We start from the raw sequence: 26,517 nt of genomic DNA, 5'->3' as shown, positions 1-26,517 counted from the left end.
TTAGATAAAACAATTACAATCCGTTTTTCAGAATTTGTTTTCAGTGAACATTTTGTTTGGATTCCCACGAATATTATGGGGACAGGTTCCACTAAAAGAAAATCTATGTGTACTACATTTGAGAAAAGTTATAAGTCGTAACTCGGCGTAGATATATTTTGGAAACATTCAGGATAATGATGTTCCACGGCAGACTGTCTATATATATATATATATATATATATATTATATGTTTTTTAGGACTATAGTTTCTGGAGAACCTGTGCACTAAAACATATTTTACAAGTTGAGGCCATATTAGAAAATGGACCACCTGTTTCCATTCCACATAATTATTTTTAACCACAACAGGAGGTCTTCTTATTCTTATAATAACCACAAACAATTTATAGCGTATATAACAAAAAAAAAACAAAAAAAAACTTATGTTGATTGGATATCGGGAGACAGACAGGAGGTGCATGTTGTGTTTTAAAGAAGAAACTTCATCAGACTGTTTCAAATTTTATTGCGTCATCACTTCAATCCATCAAATGAAAAACAAGTTAGCTCTGTACAAACAAATGTCCAGCACCTTGAGCAGATGTCACGGTACTAAATATGGATGGCTTAAAGCAACATTTTCCGAACACGGAACGAGAGACTTCTGTCCCAGTGGACGTTTAAACATACAATTCTCGAAATTGTAAGTGCAATAACTTATTGCAATGGCGCATTATATAAAGTCACTACCATAAGTAGAAATATTTGGTTATTATACAAAAAGCAGCTTGAAGCCATTAGAAAATTAGAAAGCGACTTAACAGTTAAAAGCCTGGCACAACATTTTCCTTGGAAATAATGCTGAACACAATGTATTATTTGGCAATATCACTGTAATACTTCAATGGTTTGGCTGTTGGAGGTCCAATATTTGACACATAGGTAAAACAAATGTACAAGCAACAGAACAATATAATACATATTGTTCACATTCACACAAAACAACTTTTCAGTAGTATCATCATGGAAAGAGCTGCAGTTTAACGCACGGGAAGTCGGACCACGGAGACAATCATGCAGTCAGCCCTACGTAGGAATTCAATGAAATCTTGCCTGCAATTTCCACATCCTGTTTTTCTTTTCATTTAAAAACTGAATGTTCTGTTTAGCGCTCATAATCTGTCAAGTATTTGATTGGGGTCTTTGCTCAGTGGTAAAAGCCTTCCGATAAATCGCATACTGTCCATATTTTAGGGATCAGACTAAAACATTCCGATACGTCCAATACAATCCCCGTATCAAGAAGTGCTCAATTGAGGTAAATATTATAATAATGCCTTTTTTTTTTTTTTTTTGGTAGTTCTAAAAGAAAAACTAGAGTACACTATTGCTTTGACAAGTGTATTTATTTGAGTTTTTTTCTACGTGCCCAAGCAGCTGATTGGGACGACCCTGCCCTCCGTCATACAACGTAGGGGAGCGAGAATGACAGCGTCGTCACCGGGTGTCATAGCAAGATCAGCTAAAAAGGCGAATGCAATCTGTCTTTAGTGTCGGCCTGCAGCCGAGCTCCGGTGAAAGAATTATTCCGAGGGGGTAACACACAGGGACACCCCTGCAACGTATACTCTCCACGTTGCCGCACTCGAGCACGAATGTCATGACATGACCGAAACATTTCAAAATTCTCCCCCTTGGCAATTAAGCCCACTGATTCAGTCTGCGGTTTCTGGCATGTGTCAGATTCTGTGAATCAGGAGTCATCTCTGCTGAGCCAATGTTCAACCATAACCCGGTCATTACAGCCTTTGGACGGGCTTTTCAGTCTGTCCTTCCCATGCAGGCCGTGTTACACATTGGTGTTCACTGGGCAGAAAGGCTCACTTTGATGCTAATTAAGTGTGTCTAGTTGGTGGAAGTTGGCATGACTAGTTGGTGTTGAAGGCTGCCGCTGTGCCTTGTCTGCCACTGGAGACACTGAGTTTCCTGTAACTTGAAGCCAGGCCTGGCAGGGGAACCTGTGGAGTTTGCTCTGCGGGAGGAAACGACATGTTGCCTTGAAATGACTGCCGATCTGCTCCCCTCCCGCACTGAAATTGGCGCGGGCTATTTCTGTTCACGCTCAATTAGATTTGCCTGTTGCATCCCACCTGTGTATTCACTTGGAAGAATGCATTTGCTCACTAAAAAAAATAAATACATACGGCATGGATTATTGTCATTCATTATCGGTGGATGATTGCATCACTTTGACTGAACTGACGCTGCGTGGTTAATGGCACACAATTTACATTCAGTTCATGGCAACAAAAAGGACAAAGATCCTCAGATCGACTCGAATAAGGCCTCTTTTCCACTCGTGGATACAAGTCTGATATAAATCGGTATATCTGCCAATGCTACTGCAGTGTAAAATGACAGCTTGGATATACAGTACCCTGTCAATGTGAGCATGACAAAATCCAAATACACGCACACACACACGATACCCACGGTCAATCAAAACGACAAGAGCGTTGACCATTCAATATGGCTTAAACATGGTACATAGGTACGAAGACCATTAAATAAGTGGGGAAGAAAATGATCGCAGAGTGCGGCCAGGTGAAAATTGCAACTTTCATTTAAATCGATGGGGGGCAGAGTTATGTCATGTTAGATCATTAGTAATTGGTTTATTATTGTCCACTTCCTTGTTGTCGCCACCTTCAGCTTTTCAGTCAACGTTAAAACAGAGATATCAGATATAGTGCACTGGAAAATGTCAAACGTGTAATAGATGGTCCAAATAAGTCGAAGGCACTCACTCTGAATTGGTCACTTTGACCTGCAGTGTAAATCCAGACGTATCATCCAGCCTCCGGTCCAGTTTAATTCCTGGAGTTGCCCTGATTATAACTATTGGGAAATGGAAATGAAAGGATTTTTCCTGTGTGAGGGACAAGTCTAAAGTCGTTTCTTATAGACTGGCAGAGAGCTCCGAACAAACTGTACCTGCACACTCTAATGTGAAACGGATCTTTTTGAGACTGCGTTTTGAATGTCTTTTGTAAACGATACTGATGACCTTGCTCATTTTACGGAAAATGATTTCTATGTCAAAGTCACCACGTAGTTCCGCCAAGACCTGAGACATCGAGGAATCAAAAAACGCTTGGGTGTGATTTTCGCCTCTATACTTTTGAACTTCAGTTTCTGCTGATTGTCACAGTCACAGTTGTTATCTCCACTGCGTTGGCCGCCGCAATGGTCTCTGCTATCTCTACAGTCTCTCCCTGTTCATTTGAACTGCGTTATCATTAGCGCTCTCCCCAAAACTCCCCCACAGTGCTCGATGATGGCCGCTCAAGAGAAGTGGCCTAATGGGGGGCGGGGTCGGACTTGGCGGGAACATCATGTGGCCCAGGAAATGGCGGCACTGTGCTCCTTGGCCTTCATACGCAGCGCTGCTATGCTGGAAGACTTGCGGTCTGGATCGACATTGAGATCATAACCATTCATTCCCCCGACCATTCCGGGTCCCCCAAAAAGACTGCCCATCTGCGTCTGCCCCATGTGGCTGCTCCCTGGGCTGGGCACACCCAGGAAGTCAGGGACTCCTCCGTGACTATGAGGATGAGGGGGCATACAGGGGGGGACGGTATCACAAGGAACAACACAACCTGGCACCGGAGAGGCTCCGCTGCTGCTACCGATCCATGAGGGGTTTTGAATCTGAAAGCAAAGAGCGGACATGATGAGGCAATCGAATCTGACACTGCATGGCAACGGTGGTGGGGGCACCGACAGTTACCTGCGCGTAGTTCTCAGGCCGAGTCAGAAGAGGCAGCTCGTAAGCTGTTGAAAAATGCGTTCGAACCTGTTGCATTTGGCCAAATCGCTCCCTCTTCCTCCACTTGGCTCTGCGGTTCTGGAACCACACCTGCACAGAAAGCCACCCGTCAGGGAACCAACTCACTTTACAGACCGGTCACCAGTGGGCAGAGAACAATGGAGCATCGCCAAGGACACGAGCGCCCTCCACTCTAAAACACAGAACTAAGAAAGCCAAGCGAATACATTTTTATCGCACATGAAATTCTCACGGCAGGTTTTAGGACTTGACGTGTCTTTAAAGTACCATCCACACGGAACTATTGATGTGAAAATGGAGCGTTTCCCGTCGTACTGCACTCCCCCCTCCCTTTGATACGCGGGCGTCTGCATCCCTTCAGACTGCCTGCGTCGACAGATCCACAGCTGGGTCGATAGCCATTCATAAATCATTGTGAGAAAGGTGTCCTCTTCCTCACCTGTCGACACAGCAGGAGAAGAGGGAATCCCAGTGTGCAATTCATTTCAAAACTTTAACCTCAAAACAGATGGACAGGATTGACAATCAACAATACTGATGTAACTATCTTGCACTTACCGTACTTCAAAGTTACAAGTATTTAGATTTTTTAATTTGTTTTAAATGGTGTCTTCGGGAGGGGGGGGGGGGGTGGGGGGGGCTGGGGGTAATTGATTTGTATTACCGGTAAATAAAAATCTGACAACAAATAGACTTTTTTTGTTTTCTGCAATGCAGCGTCATCTATTTGGCTCACGTTTAGTAACAACTTGACCACACTTCTAAGATGAGTTTGTCTTGGAAGGACCACTGCAAATGGCCTAAAAATGACCCCAGATGAGGCCACTTCAAACCAAAATGGCAGACTTCCTGCATCATTAGCAGCCATTTTATTAGACCTGGGCAACAACAACATAAAACAGCACTGAGAACCTTTCTTGATGTACAAGCAGGTTTTGACTTGTTCCGACACTCTGACTGCTTATCCAGCTTTGTGTTTTATTCTTGTACTTCTCGATCTCATTATCCCTTAGTAGATGTGGCAGAATCTGTTTTATCAATCCAGATTTTTTTTTTTTAGGTACTTGCCCAACTATCTGTCCACTATCATTCTGACCCAGCTTTGCGACATCCACTCAATTTTGACTCGACCATTCATTTCCCGGAATCAGTCCGCATTCATCTGAAGCATTTCGCAACTTATGTCCAAAGGCTTGCGTATACTACAATGTAAGCTTTTATGAACACTCAAAGCAATAACCCTCCCAGTCGACGACGCAACACTCGGGCAACATCGGGGGAACACATCTTGTCAAAAGTCTGACCTTCAAAATAAAAACATACACCGCGTAACAACTACATACTTTCACTCCACTTTATTTGGCCCTTTGGTGGCTTATTTAGTAGTTGCATTCAATAATCAAGCTTAACAACATTTTGAAGTCCCCGTAAAACAATACAGTATGTTATGATGGTGAGAATTTCCACATTTGTCGGATGTCTGGTGCGTCTCCTCCCGAGAGGAAGCATCTTCAAAAAACAAAACAAAGGAACCATACTCCTTTAACAGAGGGGTTTGAGCTCTGATTGTTGGTTGATTCCAAGCTCAATCAGCTTGTGGTTTTCAGTCCCTGACATGCAATTTCCCCTCAGCCAGGCCCTTCATATCCCCCCTCCTCATTTCACATTCGCCATTCCTCTCTGTCGCCTTCATAATAAAAATGAGCAGCTACACAAACCTTGTTCAAAATATCTCTGTGAAATCAAATGCATTGAGTTTTCAGACATGTTTCTGACCACAAGTGAGTTAAGTTCTCAAAAAGGACACCATATATGGGCTCGTGTGGCACGTAAAGATGATGCTTTTTTCCAAAGCTGACATTAAGAAATCACACTCCGACATTCCACAAGTCAGCTGGCAAGATTAGCCTTCCAAAGTCGTAAACTGATATTGAAGATGATGGCTGCCCCCCCCCAGCCCCCCCCCCCAATGTCAAGGTGAGGGGTTGTTGCCCTTTGGATTAAATCATATGTTTGCAGGAGAGTTTGGTGTGTGTTACATCCCCCTGAGGTTTGGTGAGGAGAGTCTGTTCCTGTTTGATGTTTACCATGTCCTTTTCTTTTGGTTAGTTCTCAGTCGTTTCAACACATTACATGACAAGTTTCTGAATACGATCTTCAGTACACGGGGCCCTGGCTGGATTGCATCTCACTTGTCTCCAAATTTAGTGGTGCCCGGACAAACGAGTTGTTCCGTGACCACGCTTGTAATTCGTCGTTCCATCTTTTCCATTGAAATGAATGGAAAGGCTATTTAACTGTTCCAGCACCACAAAAAGCGCCAACATGTTGTTTACGGGGATAAATATCACTCTACGGCAGGGGTGTGGGGAAACGTTTTTGGCTCAGGGGCCACATTGGCTTTTAAAATTTGACAGGCAGGCCAAGCCAGGACCAGATGCTTAAATCGAAAAAAATAAACAAACTAACAAACCAACAAAAAACCACACAAAAAAAAAAAAAAAAAAAGGCATCGTCGTGTTGATACTTACAGTTACTTTTAATGGGAACAGTGTTGTTTTGTTGATCACCTTTTTGTTGCCAGCGCATCAAAGTCTGGTGTTAGCTTTGTTGTGGCAATTCGGCTGCGATCTGTACGATGTTTTGTTGGTGTTCATCACACTAAAAGTCTGTTCACACGCATGTGGAGCCAAACACCACCAGCATCCTCCGTGCCATCTTCTGGATTTTGGGGACATTTGTCCGCGCTTAATGACGCATAAAACTCATCCAGTTTGAGAGTTGAACTTCTCGTTTAAGACAGTATCACACTGAAGATCAATCAGTTCCATCTGCAGCTCCCGTGGCGCTGTTTCAGGGTCTGTTGTGACAGACAAAGGTGTTTTGCTGAGCCTTCAAGCTTGATTTTAACCGCTGAGCCGTAGCCATCAGTTCCCGCATTGATTGGCTGTTTGCATAATCAGCATGCTCGGTAGAAAAGTGACGGCTGATGTTATAGTCCTCTAAAGCCGCAATGGTTTCTTAACAAATTAGACATACAGCCTTTGACCGGACTTCGGTGACAAAGTATTTAGTAGTCCATTCTTTATTAAGCGTTCAGCCCTCATTGTCGACTTTTCTTTTCTTTGGCCCACTCATGGTTGAAGAAGGGTTCAGAGCAGTGGCAGAGTAAAAACAGAACAGCCAAAGTCAAGTCAATGTATCACTGTACCTACTGCGCGACCTGGTGGAACCACTGGGCAATCGAGGACAACCTGGTGGAACCACTCGGCATTACAGCACAAGGTCAAATGAATGCAGTCATGATTTCGATATGATTTGGGCGCTTCTGTACCGATCTTTGGCGGGCCGGATTGAAATGATCAACGGCTCGCGGGCCGTATTTTGCCCACCCCTGCGCTACAGTATTGTACATACGGTCCTAACACAATTCAATGCAATGTAAAAGGTTGCACAGTTTGCTTCATGAACCAGTTAGAGAGTTGCACACCATGATTTCATGCTTTGAAGCCCATTGACATTGTGCTCCTTCTGGTGTGCACGCCTTGGCCACCAGGGACAGTGTAAAAGCGACATACATAATACACAAAGAGGAGTTTCACAACTAAGTGACTCAATAAGCTGCAGTGATATTTGTCATTTTTCAGAGAGGAGAAAGAATAGGTGCCTGTGGGTATTGGTATATTGTTCGACATGAGGTGCTGCAGCGTTTGTGTTCAAACGTCCATTGCTTGAAGGGTTATAACCAATGCATCATTGATTCTACACGCGTTAGCCCATCTTTGGCATTTTGCTCTGCGGGTTAGCATTGAGCTAGCTAGCAGAGTGTCATAGGTTACATGGTTTGGTCTCTTTGCCTTATGTCTAAATTTCAACTCGGAATGGAACAGCCCAAAGCAAGCACTGGACGTCGGGTTTTTTTTCACTACTTGCTGCTTGTTGCGAAGTTCGCTGCCACCATTTTGTGCTCGTAACTCAAATTCCTGCTTGCAACACAAGACAAAAAGAATCGGCCAAGTGAAAAAACCTGTGAGTCAGGTACCGCTGTAGCGTTTGTCTGAGGTAGGCACTCGGCTTTTTTTTCTTCTGATAAAATATCTACATTTTAATGAGTGTTATGGGTCATCAGATTTTTGTCATAATCCCAGCTCTGTGTCACCCGCCCCCCCACAAAGTGCCTCATTCTCCTCCCACCTCCCTTTTATGTCTGAGAGGGGAAGTGGGGATATTGGAAAGTGAGATGGGAGAATGTTCAAACCGGAGCTTGTTTTCATTTCATGTTTAATTTCCTGACGCCAAAGCCCGTGGCTTTCCGCGGCTAACCCCCTTGACCTCTCAGAGGCGTGCAGGCGAAGGCAGTCGACGAGACACACACAGGACACGCAAATTTACGTACCATGTCATTTACAAAATTCTGAATATATCACTGACAAGTCACAAATATGTTCTCTTAGCCTGAACACGTCAACATTTTTTGAATGGTTGAGCGCATAATTATGTATCCCTTGTCGTGTTGTCTGTGTACTTTGTGAGTCAGGTTTCACAGAGGGTTTGCGCTGTGCAGCTTTGCCTTTGAACGGCAGAAAGAAAAGGGGACACAAGCCAAATAGTTTGGCAAAGAGATCATTTGTGGCGCTATGCATTATGAAGTCAGATGTTGCTTGTGCTGCTCTCCCTGTCCATGCAATGCCGCACCTTAAAAGTGATTATTCTTAACAAGGAGCAGAGTTTCAGTTGTTCCCATTTGAAACAATATTAATCCCTTTTGGGTGGAATGCGCAAAATGTGTATTCTTGTTTGTTTCATTGTTGCAGACACATCTGCAAGGAAGGTGGCTCTGAGCTCAAAGCGCTTGGCGGTGTTACAGTAATAGCTGAAGACGCTGTCAGCAAAAGGCAGCTTACAGAACCATTAAAGAGCTTTATTTATGCTGCGGAGCCAGCAGGCAAAAGGGGAGGGCAGAGTGCACAAACTCCAAAAGCAGCTTTGAAGTTACAGCCGTCTCACCTCATCTCTGTCATCCAGGACCACTACGATTGATAGAGTGCCTTAGCAGCGCCTCGCTCACACGGCCCCCTCCTCCGCAAAAGGCAGGTAGGGGACGAAGCTCATGTCTGACTTTTGGGTCACGTTGTACCGAATAATAGAATAGCGGCAAAAGCGGCAAACTGCACACAGCGACCTTCATCGTTAAACTAAGGATGAACAGACATGGGCATATTCTGGAGAAAACATCTGTGTTGTTTCTCAGATGAAAAGGATTATTAAATCGCTTGCCAAGCTTGCAATGCCCCTTGGTATTCCACAGTTGCATATCCCTGGACTTTGTCCTGATAGGCCTTCTGCTGCAATTGTGGGATTTAGACTTGATTGCGTGCATGTTTAGGGTCTGTTTTGTAGGACTGTGGGTCAAACCTCACAGTGACTCAAAAGATTGGGCTGTGTGCCTGTCAGTTGGGAAAGTTAATTATATTCATCTGGGGAAGAGATGGATCTGTGTGAACCAACATTTTTTTTTTTTTTTTTTTTTTACTGTACCACCGCACGGACCAGACCCTCCCCGGCGATGTCTTAGACTGCACGTGAAAATTGAAACTGGCATCTCAAGTGCTTTTTATAGCCTTCCCAATCCCAAATAGTCCAGTGACTTCTTCCCACCCCGTGTCCCTCACCTCCTGCCTTCGCAGTTTTGTGGAAGTAGTTTAAGCGCAGTCACACCAGGGAGAAAACCTTGGCCTCTGACCTTTGTGCAGAGTCTGCAAAAAGTAAGCGCAAAGAGGATTCACTTCATCCTGCCCATCCCACTCTCATCTAAAGTTGGCTGGAAGAAAATAGAGATGGAAAAGGAGAACAATAGACTCTTCTGTTGTCACGTCACCAGTTTTAACTCTCCCTGATGCTCTCTAGCGTTGATTAACATGTAAACATGGACAACTGTGTGAATGCAGTACTGCTCACCTCAACAAAAGAAAATATCTTTTTTGCGTGTCATCTGGTCTCACCTGGACACGAGCCTCCGTCAGGTCTGTTCTCAGTGCCAGCTGCTCACGGGCATACACATCTGGGTAGTGTGTCTTCTGGAAGACCTTCTCTAACTCCTCCAGCTGGTAGCTGGTAAACGTGGTGCGATTACGCCTCTTTTTGCCTTTGGTGCTCTCTGTCTCGCTTTTATCCAGCGGGCTGGGAAGATCTGAACCTGGACGCTCGCCTGACCCCTTCACTCCAGCTTCCTTTAGATTTAGGTAGCTGCTTTCCATCCCGGGGGGGTCGGCGCTGGAGGGCAGCTCAGACTCTGTCAGGCTGTTGTCTTTTCCTACATTAAGAAAGAGATGGAAAGTTGTGATCAGTTTTACCTTGTTGTGTGAAAAGCGAGAGCCATGCATTTAAAGTCCTTGCAAGGTGAAACTCGGCCCTGCCTGGAACGAATCAAAACTTTTTGTTCTGCAGAAGCACATTCAAGACGATCACCGATCGGAAGTCAGTAGTAGCGATGTCCCAATTCAGGGGGCTGCATCCTTTGGAGCACAGGTGTCAAACCGGCGGCCCGGGGGCCAGATCCGGCCCACCCCATCATTTGATGTGGCCCGCGAAAGCAAATCAAAAAATGCTCTTTGTGTTCTGGTGTACCATTGAGACCATTGAGATATTTGCAAGCATATTTTGTTACCAATGCCACTTTGAAAAGAAATGTAATCGTCAAAAAACATGTTTTTATAGGCTTCTGATTTCAAAACTGGTCATTCATCGATGTGTTGTGTAGACTGTATGTAATTACAGTATATGAGGTAATCTTTCATTTATGTGGGTTCACAGTTGTAGCGGCCCTCTGAGGGAAGTCAGAACTACGATGTGGCCCGTGACAAAAAGGAGTTTGACACCGCTACTCTCGAGGCTGCATTTGAAGGCCAATGACGACATTACACCACTGTCCCAATTTTCCTTCCAATGCGGCTGTCGGAGGTGTAGCAATCGGCGAAGAAGGATGCAGCTCTGGAAAAAAACAGGGGAGCATAAAATGTATCATACGAAAGTGAAAATGTTAAGATATTTGCCTCTCATAATTAAATACATTGAGCACTTTGGAGTTATAAGGAGCAAGCCAAATATAGAACATTCAATTGTGGCTTGCAGCCACCAAAACTCTCTAACCAATTAGGCCTGAAGAGAAACAGTGACAGGCAAAGAGCAATACGCTTCTTAAAATGTGTGTTGATTTTCGTGAATGCAGCCGGGGGGGGGGGGAACCCTGTGCCTAACAAGTCAAGCAAGTGCATCTGCACACCATCACTTTCTAACATCCACACAGAGTTGCGGCTACTTTATGCTTACGTCACCTCTGTAATGTTTTATTTCGGGGTTCAAAGGCCTTGTCTGTGCGCGCCGAATCTACACTTCACTTGTACATGTTTGAAAGGGTTGTCATGACACATTGGAGTGACCTGTGACACAACCTTCCAGGAGGCCGCACTCACATCTCTCAATCACGCCACCCGAAATCCGAGCCGATGAAAACCCTTTCTCATTTCGAACAGTTTGTGTGTTTGTGGGTGTGTGGTGCGCCTCGTTCGCCCACTGTCGCCCTGCACACTTTGGCCCTCAGATGTAAACAATGTTGTGTTTGTCACTTTCAATTTGGACAGCCTCCATTTTGTGACAGACCTGGCTCTGTTTGTGTCGGCATAGGCGCGCTTTTTTTTTTTGTTTCCCCTTTTGGAGATGAAGAAGTCAATCCCTTCTCCTTCATATAAACAAACATCCGTGTGGATAAATAAGCATGTATGACTCTGGTGGAGGGCCAGTCAGAACAGTTTTTCTGTCTGCCTTTGCTTTGCGTCCGCATGAGGGTTCCGTCTTTAAATAGTCTCCATCAAAACAGTGGAAACACTAAATTCCCAAATGCATCTGAATGAAGTCAGAAAAAAACCTCAAACCATTGTCGCGTTTGACATGATGCGAGCCCTGAGCATATCGCCGGTGTCGGGCCGAAACATCCTACGTGCAAATTTGATCAATTTCGTATTTTTTCTCAAATTGATACTATTGGTCGGTCCCGACGTGGATCTGTTGTTTTTAAAAATGATTTACCAATCCAAAGTGTTGAAAATGTTGTACTCAACGATGCAATGTTAACGGCTCAACAGACATGTTTTTTTTTTTTTTTGCGGTGGGGTTGGTGGGTGGGGGGATTCCTGAAAAGCGATGGTTAGGTGATATGAGGAATCCCCCCTGATGCCAGCGATATCAAACAAGACTCAGCTACAGTAGAGATATACTACACCATAGAAATTTCCAGCTCATTTTTGAATCCCACTACCACTAAAATGTGAAAGATCCCAAAAAAAAAAGCTTTCAACTGTATGTCGTTTTTAAACAACCTAGACAAGTGTGACACCACAGTACTTGGTTGTAACGTGATATTTTAACAATTCAAATACAGCAACGCCCACCACCCTCCACCCCCTTGGCCTCAAAATGTTTTTGGGTTTTTTTCAGCCACTCCCCCCAATCCCAGCACCCCTAAACCTCTGATCCGAGAATCAACCCAAGACCGCACAATGGTATCGGTGACGTTAAACAGGAGAAATGAATGCGTCTCTGGCCTGGTTGCTCAGTACAATATGGCCACGGTGACAAAAGGTGGACATCGATAACGGAAGCACGGCACAGTTAGCTGCGGGATGCGTACATCGGAATCATCGATCTTCAGTACGGGCTCCACATCTGTCACGAATCATCGTTCAGTACAAAGGTTGATTTGGGGTCTTATTATAAAGTGATTATTTTTGACACTTTAATGACTGTTAAATATATGTTTTATGACAGCGACAGTTTGACCGTGAAACTGATTCTTTCACTTTTTATTATTTTCTGTGGCTTTAATTGATCCTGACTAGAGGTCGACCGGCGTCCCTGAACAGATAGATGATGATGATGATGATGATGATGATGATGATGATGATGATGATGATCTTGGTACCACAGGATACTGTAACATTTCGCTCCCTTTCGAGCGCATTTCAAATAACGACGTGCATGCATTTTCCTCGCAGCGTCGTGTTTAATGGCCTCCACGGTCTGTCATCTGAGAAACAAAGTGGCTCGTGAGAAAGACTGTTGATAGTTTGCAGTGCTGGTGACTCAGCCATACTTTTAATGGTGAGTAAGCTGGCAAAATAGTTTGGAAGTGATGAAGCTGGGCGTCGGCTGTCTACAACATGCGTGTTTGTTTTCATGAATTAATATTCTTTGGCTGGTGTTTCCCGGAATGTGATGTCAAAAGTCGTCCCTCCAAACCGCGGCAGGCCTCCCCTGCTCTCGGGCTCACGCGCGCCCCGACGGAGGCTAATGAAACAACACAGCTTGCCCAGCTGGGGTTCATGACCTCATATTGCTGTAGCCCACCTGTCAGAGCCTTTTACTGTCTCCATGCACGCAGGCAGATGTTCTGACATTACCCACCGCTGCTTTGCCCCCGTGCAATGTTTTCATTCAACCTCTGAGCAGGAGCGACATTCAGAAGTGAGATGGGTCAACTCAAAAGTTCCTGCTCATTGGAAATTGCGAGGGTGCGAGTGTAGTTGTGCCCCTGAGCAAGGCACATCAACATGTGAAGCACAGATGGGTGTGCAGATGGCCAGCGTTAAGTTTTATGCTCATCCCTACACACAGATCACATACCCTCAACATGTACTTTCTCTTCATCTTGCACTCGAGTCGAAACGATCCGTTTTGTGACATGCTAATTGTAACCAAACACAATCCTCACCAACATCTCGCACGATTCATGCCTGCCGAGACTTTTTTTTTCTTCCTCAAGAACACAACTGTCAAGTCTCGCTTTTTCCATAAAGCCAAGATTCCAGTGCCTTGGCAGCAGTTTCTTGGCATTCCGAGGAATCTTTTTTTTTCTCTCTCTCTCGTCTTCTACTGTTGTTCTTCTCCCTTGAAGTGTGCATCAGTACCATAAATGTGGAGAATAAATGCTGCCTGCACCTTCGATTTTCCAAAGTTATTTTCTGACAATCTGCAGACCTCTTTGGTCAGCTGAGGTCACGCGTTTACTAGGGTCAGTGATTTGAATCGCTGCTGAAAACGGAGAGAAAAGATCAAAGTGTAATTTCACTGGTTGTAAAGCAACAAGGCACCCTCTCGGTTTTTTATGGAATGGGATGGGGAGGGTCAAGTGAAGCCAAATAAAAGAAACACTATAAATGAGTAACCTGGGGAAGGGTTAATGAGCTTGCAGTAACGACGAAGGAGAATGCTTTTAAACAAAGTGGACTAAGATGTTCTCTCAACGCTCGCTGCGCATTCTCTTGTCAAACGTCATGAGTAAAATATCAAGTGATTATGTTTGTTACGATGAGTATTCAGCCCTTTTATAGGACTCTCTACTTAGACATCTAAATCCAAATGTGTTCGTGCAAAACTGGGTCATTCTTTCTAGATTTCATTAAAATATGTCATTATAATAGGTTTCAATTGAATTTTACAAATGTAATTATCATAGTTTTCCTCGATGAATGGTTTGCACAAAATCATGCGGTGCCGCTGCCTCAGAGGTCTTATTCACACTGCCAGTGCCCAATCCAATTTTGGTCCTATCCAGCTTGTTTCCAGCTAGATGTTATGGAGTCAGAACATCCAAAATCTCATCAAATTAGATTGTTACAAGACTGATCCAAACCACACGTGGAGGTTGTTTGAAATACGATGCAAATCCAATTTTTGCAAGTGAGACACAGCAGCGAGTGATGTAAATGCTGCTGCGGTGTCCAGATTAAAGAAACGCACACACCGAAATGGAGACGGAGGGTCAGAGGCACAACTTTCGATAACATCATCTGACTGAGAACAGCAAATTTAACGAAATCGACACTAAAGACGGAAATCATCACCGATCTTACCTTCGGTCACGATTGAATGGATGTGGCCAAACTGCTCGGTGCATAGTGAAGCCTGCTTTGTTTCAAAACACATTCATTTTGCTATCATCAAATTATAGCTGTACCACACCGATATAGTCATACCGTACATAAATGTAGCACTGTTGAACAAAAAACCTTCATCTTTGGCCAGACGTTGAATGTGGTATTTTTTTCCCACTACTGAGTTGCTACCGTGTGTACTGAAGCCTATACTGTACATCGTTAACAATCGTTAAACGTCATCGCTAATTCTGTCCATTTTGAAATGCTAATCAAAAGTTTAAAAAAAAAAAACAACACACACACACACACACGCAAACGCCAGAGTTTTCGTATTCTCAGATCAAAAATGCAAAATCATAAAACGGCCCACAGGAATGAATTCGGTTTTTCATATTTAATCGGTTGGGTTTATGTGACACGGGCGTTTAGCCACAGTCAGTGCAAAGCGCGATCGTGATTCATCACATGATCCATTAGCCCTATGATATCAATATGACATACAAGCGTTATTGTAATCGGTTTCATGCATTTCATCTGACGCCATTATTTTCGACTCATTCGTGTCCACACAGAGCGCCGCATGTGGAGTCGGAGACTTGGAGCAAATGACTTCAGCAACACCGTTATTTTCATTCTTCTTTCAACCATTGTGCAATGATATGCAAGAATGCATGCTGTGTTTATGTGGTATGTCAGAAAAGATATTTTTCGAATCCAAACGAAAAGTTTTTCCCTTGAAAGTAATCCCCCTGGAGTCCAAAATACTTCCCCAGCATTCTTTGCCATGCCTTCATGTACTCCTGGAGGGATTCTTCCTGGATCCTCTGGAGCTGGGTCATCACGGCCATCTTGATGAGTTCTACATCCTCAGAGTGTGTTCCCTTGATGACTCCCTTGAGCTTCGGAAAGAGGGGGGGAGGGGGGGGGGGGGGGAAATCACATGGAGCCAAGGAGCTTTGGATGTTTCCTCTTGGCCAGGAACTGTCGGATGCTCAGGCAGTTGCGAGCAGGCGCGCTGTCACGGTCAAGCAGGCACGGGTTGTCCTGGCGCAACGCTCCCCTTTTTTCGCACCCACTGAACGAAGCAAATGCCGCAGGATGTCTTTGTAGACATTCTGACTGATCGTCTGGCCCACATTGAAGGAGGAAAAGTTGTGTGACACCAGTCCTGGAACCTTTTGGACACACCTCTTACTTCATTGTTGGGCGCATGGCCCCAGAAGGTCTGTACGGTATGGTGCAAATGGACAGAGCACAAGGGAAATATTTGAAGCTGCCTAGAAATCGTCAGTGTCAGAGGTAATGCATGAAGGTGATTACAACAATGCTTCACACATCTTTGATACGATGTTTTGTCAATGTTTTGAAAAGAAGTATATTTTTTATTTGAAAACTATATTTTATTCATTTAGTATTGTTATGATCATTTTGGCTGGTGGTCCTGGCTGCGTATGGCAGAACAAGCTAACGTATCTTTTTCGGGTGGCATTAACGCCATCAACACCGTATTAACATCGAACTCAAACCCGTTGCCCATTTTCGAGTTTGTATTTTTGATCCGAGCTTAAAATTAAACGATTAAAAATAATGTTCATGTTTTTGTGTTACATTAAGAAATAAGAAACGAGTTAGTGACCTTTTCCGTTTTCCTTTATTTTCGATTGCCAATTGAATATGGAAACAAATGAGTGATACGCGGATTGTTACCACTTCATGCCTTGCAGATTAGTACAGCAGACGTGGGACCAAGTCATTGCTTTGCAAGTCGCAAGTCAGTCTCAAGTCCCGGCGAAATCCCAAGCCAAGTCAGGCAAGTCCCGAGTCAAGTCGCAAGTCCTCGACTGAGTTTCAAGGATTTGTGAGAAGGGTTTAACAGATTAATTCGAAGCGTTTGACAAAAGGATTTACTCCACATGTGTGCTTTTGCTTTTCCTTTGGCATTTTTGTTTTTGTTTTGTGATGCCACCAAAGCAGGCGTCGAAAAAAAGCAGGCGACGGAAAAGCGCGTTGACGACCGTCGAGCCGGAAATGAATTTTATTGCAAAGGAGCGCTGGCGTCCAAAGTGGTGCATGTATCTCCATCATGGCTGTTCAGCACATTATGGCAGAAGCGTCAACAAATCAATATCAAGAATAACAATGAAGAAAATAACTGAGTGTACGCCGCAAACTCGGCTGTACTTAATCTTCATAAAGGAGACTCACCTTTAATTTCCATTATTTTCTATTGAAAAATGACTTTCTAGATCATGCCGGAAGGATTGCGTTTGACCTTGTATTTCAGAGTTAATACTGTATATCTGATATATCTCTTCATGAGGCACTCAGACAAGATTTTGAGTATTGTTTCCTCTGTTAAAGGAAGGCTCCCAGATGTTCCTGAGGAGATATCTGTGGCAGCAGCGCACAAAGGAATGCTTATATTCCATGGGAAACCGAAAATCTTTCTGTTTAGTATCAGCGGCCGATACACTGACACCATCATTACCTCACCAGTGTCCAAAGACTTTAGGCCGTGGCTGCCACTGTCTCGTATCAAAGCGCGCAGAAAGAGTTCAGGATTATTGTTGGAATGCGGATACGAATAGAGGAAGTTACACACATTTTCACGGTACGGTAGTCTTAGAAAACTCTCACTGCAAGACGTGTATTTAGAAAGGGTGTAATCACTAAGCCTCCCTTTTCTACCGTATGAATTTCATGACACCAATTGCGCATGTCAAGTTTGAAGGTTAGAACTTTTCTGCTTTGCAAACTAACGTTAGAAGGTTTGTGCTGTAGCCAACAGCGAGTGATTATTTGCAGAACTTACCACACTGGTTTTTATTGAATATATTAGACAAGAAAAACGTCCTGAGGGATGAAAGATGGACAAATAGCAGTTATGAATCAAAACAGGATTTTTCATGCTCTGAAGGCATGCTCTGAAGAGGTTTACCCCTGATTTTTTCATTTTTTTAATGATTATATTATTATATTATTGGTGGCCGACTGGTTAGAGCGTCTGCCTCACAGTTCTGGGGAGCGGGGTTCAATCCCCGGCCCCGCCTGTGTGGAGTTTGCATGTTCTCCCCGTGCCTGCGTGGGTTTTCGCCGGACACTCCGGTTTCCTCCCACATCCCAAAAAACTTGCACGGTAGGTTAATTGACAACTCTAAATTGCCCGTAGGTGTGAATGTGAATGTGAATGTGAATGTGAATGTGAATGTGAATGCGAATGCGAATGGTTGTTTGTTTGTATGTGCCCTGCGATTGGCTGCCAACCGGTTCAGGGTGTACCCCGCCTCCTGCCCGATGACGGCCGGGATGGGCTCCGGCACGCCCGCGACCCGCGTGAGGAGAAGCGGCTCAGAAAACGGATGCATGGATGGATAGTTGAAAACCGTTTCAGGGCATCATCACAGGTCGTCGTTCAGCCACTAACATGGCCAAAATGTGGTAGTCATCACAGCAAATATCCATACATATCCTCTGACATCATCTCCCTCCAATTTCCCCTCTCCGTACACATAGAGTACCATATTTTGACAGGATGCTTTTAAAGCGCTGCCAGAACCTTCTTGTGGTCTTGTTTTGCTCTCGTGCATTGAAAAACATGTTTTACATATCACAGGATGCTCCGATTTCACACTGAGGTCAGAGCGGCTATTGGAACTCTATTATGTGAACATGATATTACTGAGGAAAAGGCAAAAGAGAATTGGTGCAATCAGGACCAGTGTTCCCACAAAGTATGTATACCGTGCGCATCTGTTATGCCGGATGCGTTCATCTATGGATTCCAAACGGCTCCATCAAATAAAAAAAAAAATATCTCCATATATTTAGAACGACGGTGAACTCCCGTTTATTGTGGGAGAGGTGTTCTAGACCCTCCAGCAATAACTGAATATCCTAACTATACAGTGGATAGAAAAAGTCTACACACCTGTGTTCAAATGCTATAGATAGATAGATAGATAGATAGATAGATAGATAGATAGATAGATAGATAGATAGATAGATAGATAGATAGATAGATAGATAGATAGATAGATAGATAGATAGATAGATAGATAGATAGATAGATAGATAGATAGATAGATAGATAGATAGCTTCTGCTTATAAGTAAGAAAATGTCAGGAAGAGCCTCCTAGAGCATCTCGTCTTTCTTGGGGTTAATCAGAGGCACTTGAAATGGTGGCAGGTGTGTGGTGACTCCGATTTAACATGCGTTTTACTGTAATTGGTTAATTCTGACCACAGCCATAACCCAAGTTATAAGAGGGTGTGCACACATGTGCACACACATGATCTCTACAAGACCTGACCCCTCTAAAATATGTTGGGGTTTTCTTCAATTAAGATTAAGATTATAGGTCATGTATAGGTCATATTATTATAGGTCATATAAATGGTGGGAAAAGGTTTCAAATGATTCATCTTGGCGTTATTTTTTTGTATCACAAAAAGCTCGCATTTGAATAGGGGTGTGTAGACTTTTCATATCCACTGGACTGTAACTGTATGTCACGGATTTTAAGCTATTGGGGGTGGGTCTGGAACATGTCTCCCTTGATGCCCCTCCAACATGCTTTAAACACATTCAAATGTAGGAATTTGAATGTGTTTAAATTCAAATTTTCAATTTGAATTTAAACACACAGTTCACACAAAAACTGAACTTATCAAAACACTTTTTGTAGTTTTCCTGAGTGCTTGTTCTTTTGCTCACTCTCACAGTTCTCCAAATAAGAGCCAAAACATGCTTGTCTAAAATGTTCAATATCGTTTTGTCAAATGAAATTCTGCTTGCTTAATAATAACATACTGTATATGCAATGCAAAGCGCCATAGACTGGCTAACAGAAATTGTCATAAATGTGACGGTAATTACAAACCCAAACAACTGCTACTTCTTTCAGGCACACAAAGCCGTGTGTTCGGGGATGGGGAGTTGGTTGCTGTTTTTTCAGTTTTTTCAAAACAAAACCGATCGTGGATGGGCGGTGATAACAAAAAAAAACAAAAAAACACCCTCTCCCTCCCCCTTTTGCACACGACTGTGGGGGAACATTGAATTCCTATTGGCCATACACATACAGTAAATGCAGAAGTGTCAAATCTCACTCTGCCTTCATTGTTCCAGTTAGCTTTTATTAAAACACTAAACACAAAGCTAAAGGTCCCTAGAAAGTGGAAATGAATAGTCCTGTACATTTGACACACCATGGAGTAGAGTGTTGTGAACAACTCTGCCGAATTTGAATGGTTAAAAAAAATGGGTAAGTGTATAGAATGAGGCTTCAAAATCATGGGGGGAAAAATCTAATTGCACCAGATAACCGGTGATGCAAACGAAGGTGCTCTAGTTCGAGAGGGGGGACTCAAGCCCGACACAGAATTGTGACACTGGGCCCAGTTTTAACCACGGCCAAAAAAAGTCGGGAAAACTGAAAGGGTGAAAAAAAGAGTCTAACGCTATGGGTTCTATTTTTGTGACGAGTGCAAGTCCAGCGCTGTGCTTGGCGTATCCATGCAAGGCGACGGGCTGGACCGGATGTTTGTAATCTCTTGTGCCCCGATCCGATTCACCAAAATCGCATTAGATCCTTTTCGGCAAAACTTAAATGTGGTCCCAGTAGGCATACGTTTAGACGGCCTTTCTGACACCAAAATCTCACTCCACTAAGCGCATCTCCGAGGGCAGACCCTCGCTGCGCCGACACCACCTGCACACGTGGCAAATGCGGCGCTTGCGTGGAAATCAAGATGCGGCACTGAAGCCGAAGTGCAACTGCGCTGTCGACAAAAACAGAGCCCTCAGTCGCCGAATTGTCACACGCGCTAGACGGATGCCAAAGAACACTCCTCATCGCGTCCGTATACGTCAAGCTTGGCACAGAACGGTCTGCCAAATTGGCGAGCATGCCGGCGAGCCTTGACCCACTTGCGTTTCAGCGCACGTTGCGCACGCGGCAAAAAGAGAGCTCGATATCTTGACATTTGAGGACTAGATACAGTAGTGCTCAGTCTTTGCACATTTTTCAACAATTATCTTCAAACATGTGTTGTGCATTGAGAAATACATCTCTGAATTCACCGCACGGAGTCTTCGAAGAACGACCATGGACACAGTACTGTATTAGGTACACCTGCTTCGGCTAATAAGGTCTAATGCAAAGTGTTACGAGTACTCCGAATGGTACGCAGACTCCATCTAGTGGTTTGCGAAAGAATCACTGAATGAAATGTGTACAAATGGGTACGATGTTATCGTGGCTTCTTCCCCTTTTTTTTAATCCAGTACAGTACATTTGTTCAGTGCAGTTCAGCGGCATTTAACTTGGTGTAATGTATGTGCTGGACCAAGTTTTGAATCTCTCCCCCAAATCTAAGATCATGCTTCGTTTCGATTGACACTGTGAGAGAAGCAATGATTTAATAATGTGTTTATTATCGTAGTAGTTTGCAGTGGTGGAGAAGAACCGCGGTGGCTCCAATATACTCACTACCGTTAACTCAAAGGTCAGAAACACCGCTCGATATGACACAGTGCAATTCTACTTCAACGGTCAACCACAATAATAAACATACCGGTAAAGGAATACTTCTCCTTACTGCTTTTGGTTTTGGATTTTAATATTGGTGCAAGTGTACTTGATAAATGGCCTGTAAGTGTACAGTATATGGATGGAAGAAATTCTCTCCAGTTTTTCCCCGATCTTTAGCCCTTGTCCATTTGTGTCGCTTTGCTTATTTTTACAAGGTATCGCGGAGACAGGGTTATGTAAGCCAGTCCCACTTTTTCATTGCGGGGACTCGCGGTTGCTCGGGAGATCTGATGTTTGGCGAGTATGAATAATAACCATATAGCAGCCAATGATGCACATCTGCCTCAGATTAATGCAGACCCCTCCTGCGGTGCTGACTTGCATTCCTCCCCACTGCATCAGCTGAATGGGGTTTTATTTTGATTCGCAGTGGTATGAGCAGGTAGATGCCCCGCCCCCGTGGGACGCTCATTGATTCACATGCACGCCCCCAGAGTCACAACAATATGTGGCGCCGACCGTTGTCATTTTAAACGTTAGTTCCTGCACAAGGGGTGTCAAACTTCTTTTTGTTGGGGGCCACATTGTAGCTATGGTTTCCCTCAGAGGGCAATTATGACTGTGAAAACCATGCTCACCTCATCCTATCATGACGTATACACGATAAATTGACGGACAACTAGTTTGGAAATCCAAAGTCAGAGGAAATAGTCTGTTCAACTATGGTTTCATTTGTTTTTAAAAGGAGTTCAGTATTGAAAAAAATGGTGGCCGTTTTGTACAGCGATTAAAAGTAAAGACTTCAACTTTGGTGTAGATTTTGGAAAGAAAAATGAATTGGACGCACGTGATTTGCTTTAGCGAATGATGTCACAGCCTCTCTACGGCCCCCAAGCCTTGACTTTGACACCTGTGCTCTACACAGTTAAATGACAACGACAGTTACTTTGATCCGAGCGTTATACACCGCCACAATTTGAACTAAAACAATCGAGGGGAGATGAGCTGTGGCCTTTTAGCTTTAATTCACAGGTTTGAAAAGTGTTTTCAACAAAGGGAAATAACTGAACTGCAATAGTACAGTATGTACATGAAGCAGTCATGATATAAATGTACGTTGTTCTATTTTGATCGTGTTTGCACACGTGGGAGTCGCCTCAATTCTGAGTTTCCTCTCTGGAGATATTTTAAATCGACAAATGATATCTTTATTATTGTGTTTGCCAAACCGATAAAAGAAAAGCGGTAACGAAACTATTGCTGTCCAAATACTTCTGGATCTCACTGTGGAGTATACTAAATGGCAAGATGAAAGTGCATTGCTACTTTTAGTATAATTGTTGTGCTTCTTGCAAAATAAATATCCATCACCCAAAAAAAATAAAAAAAATAATAATATTTAGAGCTCATATCAAAAATGCGGCCTTCACCAAAACCGTTTCCATCCCATTTTTAGGTGTGCCCAAGCAAGCCTAAATTGAATCCCAGCACAAGTCTGAGCGTCTATTTAGCTTTGTGTATTTATTTTACTCTATGTCTTTTTAAACCAGCTAGAAAAGGACATAACCGCACAGTGCTCGGTTGAAACATATTTTGTGTTTCTACAATTCCAATTCCAATCTAAAACAACATCCGCCCAATCCGGCCCACCGCTGAGCCCGCTACCTGCACGAGGACAATACGCTGCCTCCCGTCGATATGCAGTCGCAGCTTAAGTGCCTGGCCTAAATGAGTGAAAGATTGATTTTTTTGTATTTTTTGTCTTTTTGTTTTAATCCGGGTAAGGCAATTGAGAACAGACTCTCATTTGCAATGCTGACCTGGCTGCAGACAGCAGAGTAAAACAAAGCAAAATAAAAGTCCTGGAAATAGGACAGAAACAAATAAATACATACACAATGCCACAAACCATATGTGATATAGTTATATATTTACAAGATGCCTTACTTTACATCATAGCAACCCAAAATGTTTTTACCAGACTAAAACCAAGTGCAACGATGATGTCGTCTTCCTCACAAATGTTTTTTTTTTTTAAACGATGATATTGGGACGAATGAGTTGAGTTTTATGATTGGTTCCGAACTTGTACCACTCGATACCGAGACGCTACTATCATTAACATTCCTCTTTCTTTCTTTCTTTTTTTTGCCGCATTGAATCGCAGCTCACTGTTCATGTTCTTGGGTTCGCGTTAGCCGACGTTTTTCCGGGTCATTCTGGGAAATGTTTCGGGTGGTCGGAGGACACCAGCGCCGTCCTCTGAATTGGAACGAGAGAAGCGAGCTGCTGCGCCTTGTTGCGTCACGTGTTTGTTTGTTAGCCAAGGTGCTACTCGCATGCTACATGACCGGATGCCCATTCACATTGGAACGCATGTGAGGACGCAAAGTAAAGAGACGATTTTGACATGTTAACTATTCAAAGTATTCACAAATGTCCGTTTATATGTTTGACATGTTATGCATTGCATCTCATAGGAAAGTACAAAAGGAAATTAAGTCCCAGATCAGTTTTGGGCGATTTTGAATATTCACTATCGGGGGCTGGTTTACGCCAGAATTCAAATTTTGTTTGGAATGCGTATATGTGCAGAGTTGCCACTGTATCACAATGAGTTGTCTTCCCCCCAGAAATTAGTAGGGTTACACATTTACAATGCGTTTGTTTTCTAAATCCCATCCAGTCCCCTTTTGCTGTGCGGCTCAACAGCAGATTTGATTATTTAGTCACAGACTTTGCACCAAAAAACATGTTTTTTGTTTTTTTTTTTATGCTTTTCTCTTTCGTAAATGTGGGAATGAAATTGTGTTCAAATCAAATTGCCCCTGGCCTTCACTAATAACGGTTGGTTCTGAGAGGTATTCATCTGTCAATAAATGTATTATGGTGACTGGAGTTTGTAGTGGTGTATACAGTAGTATCTTTGTAAAAGCAGATTTGGATTTTTTTTTTTTTGTACAGTTCCATGCTCAGTGTTGCGAAGTAGGAAAATGTATTGAGTGAATGTCCAAATGTTGTGTAAGACCGTTCGTTCAGTCTGTGACTATCATGAAGCGTTATTTATATTCTATATATTTCCAGAACGGCCGCCAAAACCGAATAGTTCACAACAGCTTGGTTGCCATGTAAACAATTTGCAGTCACTGCCAATGTTGGGCCACACAACTCCGTCTGTATATCAGATGATTTTGGGGGGGTTTTGTTTTGTCATGGCGAAGGAGATCAAATATCACCATTGAGCAATATATATCTTGTGTTGGACCACACATAAGAGCACAAGCCTGTTGACGCCTGAGGCTTTGACTAGACCCCAAAAGTGTCCTCCCCAGAGCCACAGTGCCTTCATCTGGCTGCAACATTTTCAGTAATAACACTGCAGAGCCTCTTCTCTTCGGATGCATGCTGCATTTAATGATTGCGTTCAAACGGTTCTGTCTATGCACTTGCCAGATCAGCTCACAAAAGTACAGCACTGTTCCAAACAAGCCTGGAGACCCACTCCCTACTAAAAACTAGATGACTTCGCACTTTACCATTTTGCTAAGTGTGGCACTGGCAGACTTCCCTTTTATTTACTGTCTATAGCCAACTGTGCTGCATGTTTACCCCTTTTTCTGCAAATTGCATGAAAGAAGCCAGCAAGTATGCCGTTAAGACAGTTTCTGCTTGGATCAAACGCCTGAATGATGAGCCATGATAACAGGTTTCCTGTAACGTATGCACGGTCACAAACGCAGAAATGCGCTCGCCTATCTATATATCCTGTGCCGCTGTACGTACATGTGCATCAAAATTACTTTTCAAACAAAAATCATTCTGGAGAGTTCAAGGATAATAACAATGTACTCTAAACGAACTGTAAAGATCAGCAATTTATTCACGCAAAATTATTCAGTCTATGTTCTTCATTTCCCCCCCCCCAAAAAAAAAAAAATCATAATACATATACTGGATATAAATATATGTGTATAACTTTCCCTCTCTGTATATGCATAGAAATTATATATATATATATATATTATGCAAAGATATATGCGCCTTAGTTTAGAATTAAATTGTGGAATCAGTAAGTGTATATTTTATATTTTGTCATATTGTGTATTTCGCATCGTTAAGAGTGCGCCGTAACAAAGTTGACAAAAGACGTCTCTGGATGTAGTGTTTTAAAAGTGTTGACTTTCATATTGAGCACGGTTAAATGTTATTCGACGTGAAACGCTTGAGCTGAAATCTAAAAAAAAACAAAAAACAAAATGTGCAAATGTTGTTTTGTGTTTTGGCTGATGCGATGACTTTGATGGCACCGTTGGAAATGTCGCAAATTGACCGTGCGAGGAAATGAGACCTTTTTGGGGTTGTTGTTGTTGTTGTTGTGTGGCGGTGCAACCGTTGACCCTCGTGTGGGCTTTCAACGTCAAGGTCACTGGTAACAAAAAAAAAAAAAAAAAAAAAAAAGAAAATCGAAGATTGCAAGCGAACATATGTAGCACCTGAAGTAAATTGGACTATCTATTCCATGAATTCATATTAGTCGGATCCTTCATTTCTATAACCGTTTCTATTTTTACCTGCGTGATCGTTTTTTTGTTTTTTTTTTTTGGTTTGGTTTTTTTTTTTTTTAAATATCTAAAATCGCAATTGCGCATAGCGGGCGCACTTGAGTGTTTTTGCGCGTCGACGCGGTGCACGCACTCACCGTAGCAGGGCAGGATGCCGTCCGGGTGCAGCTTGCTGCCCTCGGGGGGAGTCTTGCAGGTGGGTCTGTGCATGAAGAGCTGGTACTTGTGGAAGGGGCCCTCTCCCTCCGCGCCGTCCAGCGACTGGCACTCCGCCTGGAAGGGACTCCGGGACTTCTCGCCCACGTACGCGTGCCCTTTACTCGGCGCGAACGTCGGGCTGTATTTGGCTTCGCTGGTGCCGAAAGTCCTGAACGGGTTCGCCTGGTGTTCCCTACCTTGCGAGGCAGACGGACTATAATACGAATCCATCGAGGTCATGTCGCAGTATGACAAGCACGTATCTGCGTTCATAACTTAAAAAATAAAAAAATAAAAATAATGATGATTGTGAAAAAAAAATGTATATATATATAATTTATTTTTTATTTTTTATTTTTTTTGGAAGTAAGAGGCAGAATCCAAGCTGCTCCTCTCGCCCTGCCCCTTCTAAACGACTCTCCCCGAACTTCCAGGCTGCACTCCACTCTGACGCGCT

At 43.3% G+C, this 26,517-nt stretch overlaps 1 protein-coding gene across 2 annotated transcripts; it reads right to left on the bottom strand.

The window, feature by feature from the left end:
- Positions 1 to 498: 498 nt before the first annotated feature.
- On the bottom strand, positions 499 to 26,517 carry alx4b (ALX homeobox 4b). 2 transcript variants are annotated; one of them, XR_009768519.1, is made up of 5 exons: positions 26,000 to 26,517; positions 9,838 to 10,148; positions 3,776 to 3,904; positions 2,790 to 3,696; positions 499 to 2,014 (listed from the first exon to the last, which is right to left on the bottom strand). XR_009768519.1 is itself a non-coding variant. In XM_061676178.1 (4 exons), the coding sequence occupies exons 1-4, from the start codon at positions 26,331 to 26,333 to the stop codon at positions 3,376 to 3,378; spliced, it is 1,095 nt and encodes a 364-aa protein (XP_061532162.1). In that variant the 5' UTR covers positions 26,334 to 26,517; the 3' UTR covers positions 499 to 3,375. The 2 variants fall into 2 exon arrangements, 1 of the variants encoding a protein (XP_061532162.1); XM_061676178.1 differs by having other exon boundaries at positions 499 to 3,696.

Source organism: Phycodurus eques, chromosome 5, assembly GCF_024500275.1.
Source record: "Phycodurus eques isolate BA_2022a chromosome 5, UOR_Pequ_1.1, whole genome shotgun sequence".
In the NCBI taxonomy this organism is placed as follows: Eukaryota; Metazoa; Chordata; class Actinopteri; order Syngnathiformes; family Syngnathidae; genus Phycodurus; species Phycodurus eques.
This window is presented reverse-complemented; position numbering and strand designations above follow the sequence as displayed.

Coding starts and splice junctions, on each gene's coding strand:
- alx4b (XM_061676178.1), bottom strand. CDS start 26,333: ATGAACGCAGATACGTGCTTGTCATACTGCGACATGACCTCGATGGAT. Junction 3,905..9,837: donor TGACGGAGGCTCGTGTCCAG/GTGAGACCAGAT, acceptor CTTTCTGTGCAG/GTGTGGTTCCAGAACCGCAG. Junction 3,697..3,775: donor GGCCTGAGAACTACGCGCAG/GTAACTGTCGGT, acceptor CTTTGCTTTCAG/ATTCAAAACCCCTCATGGAT.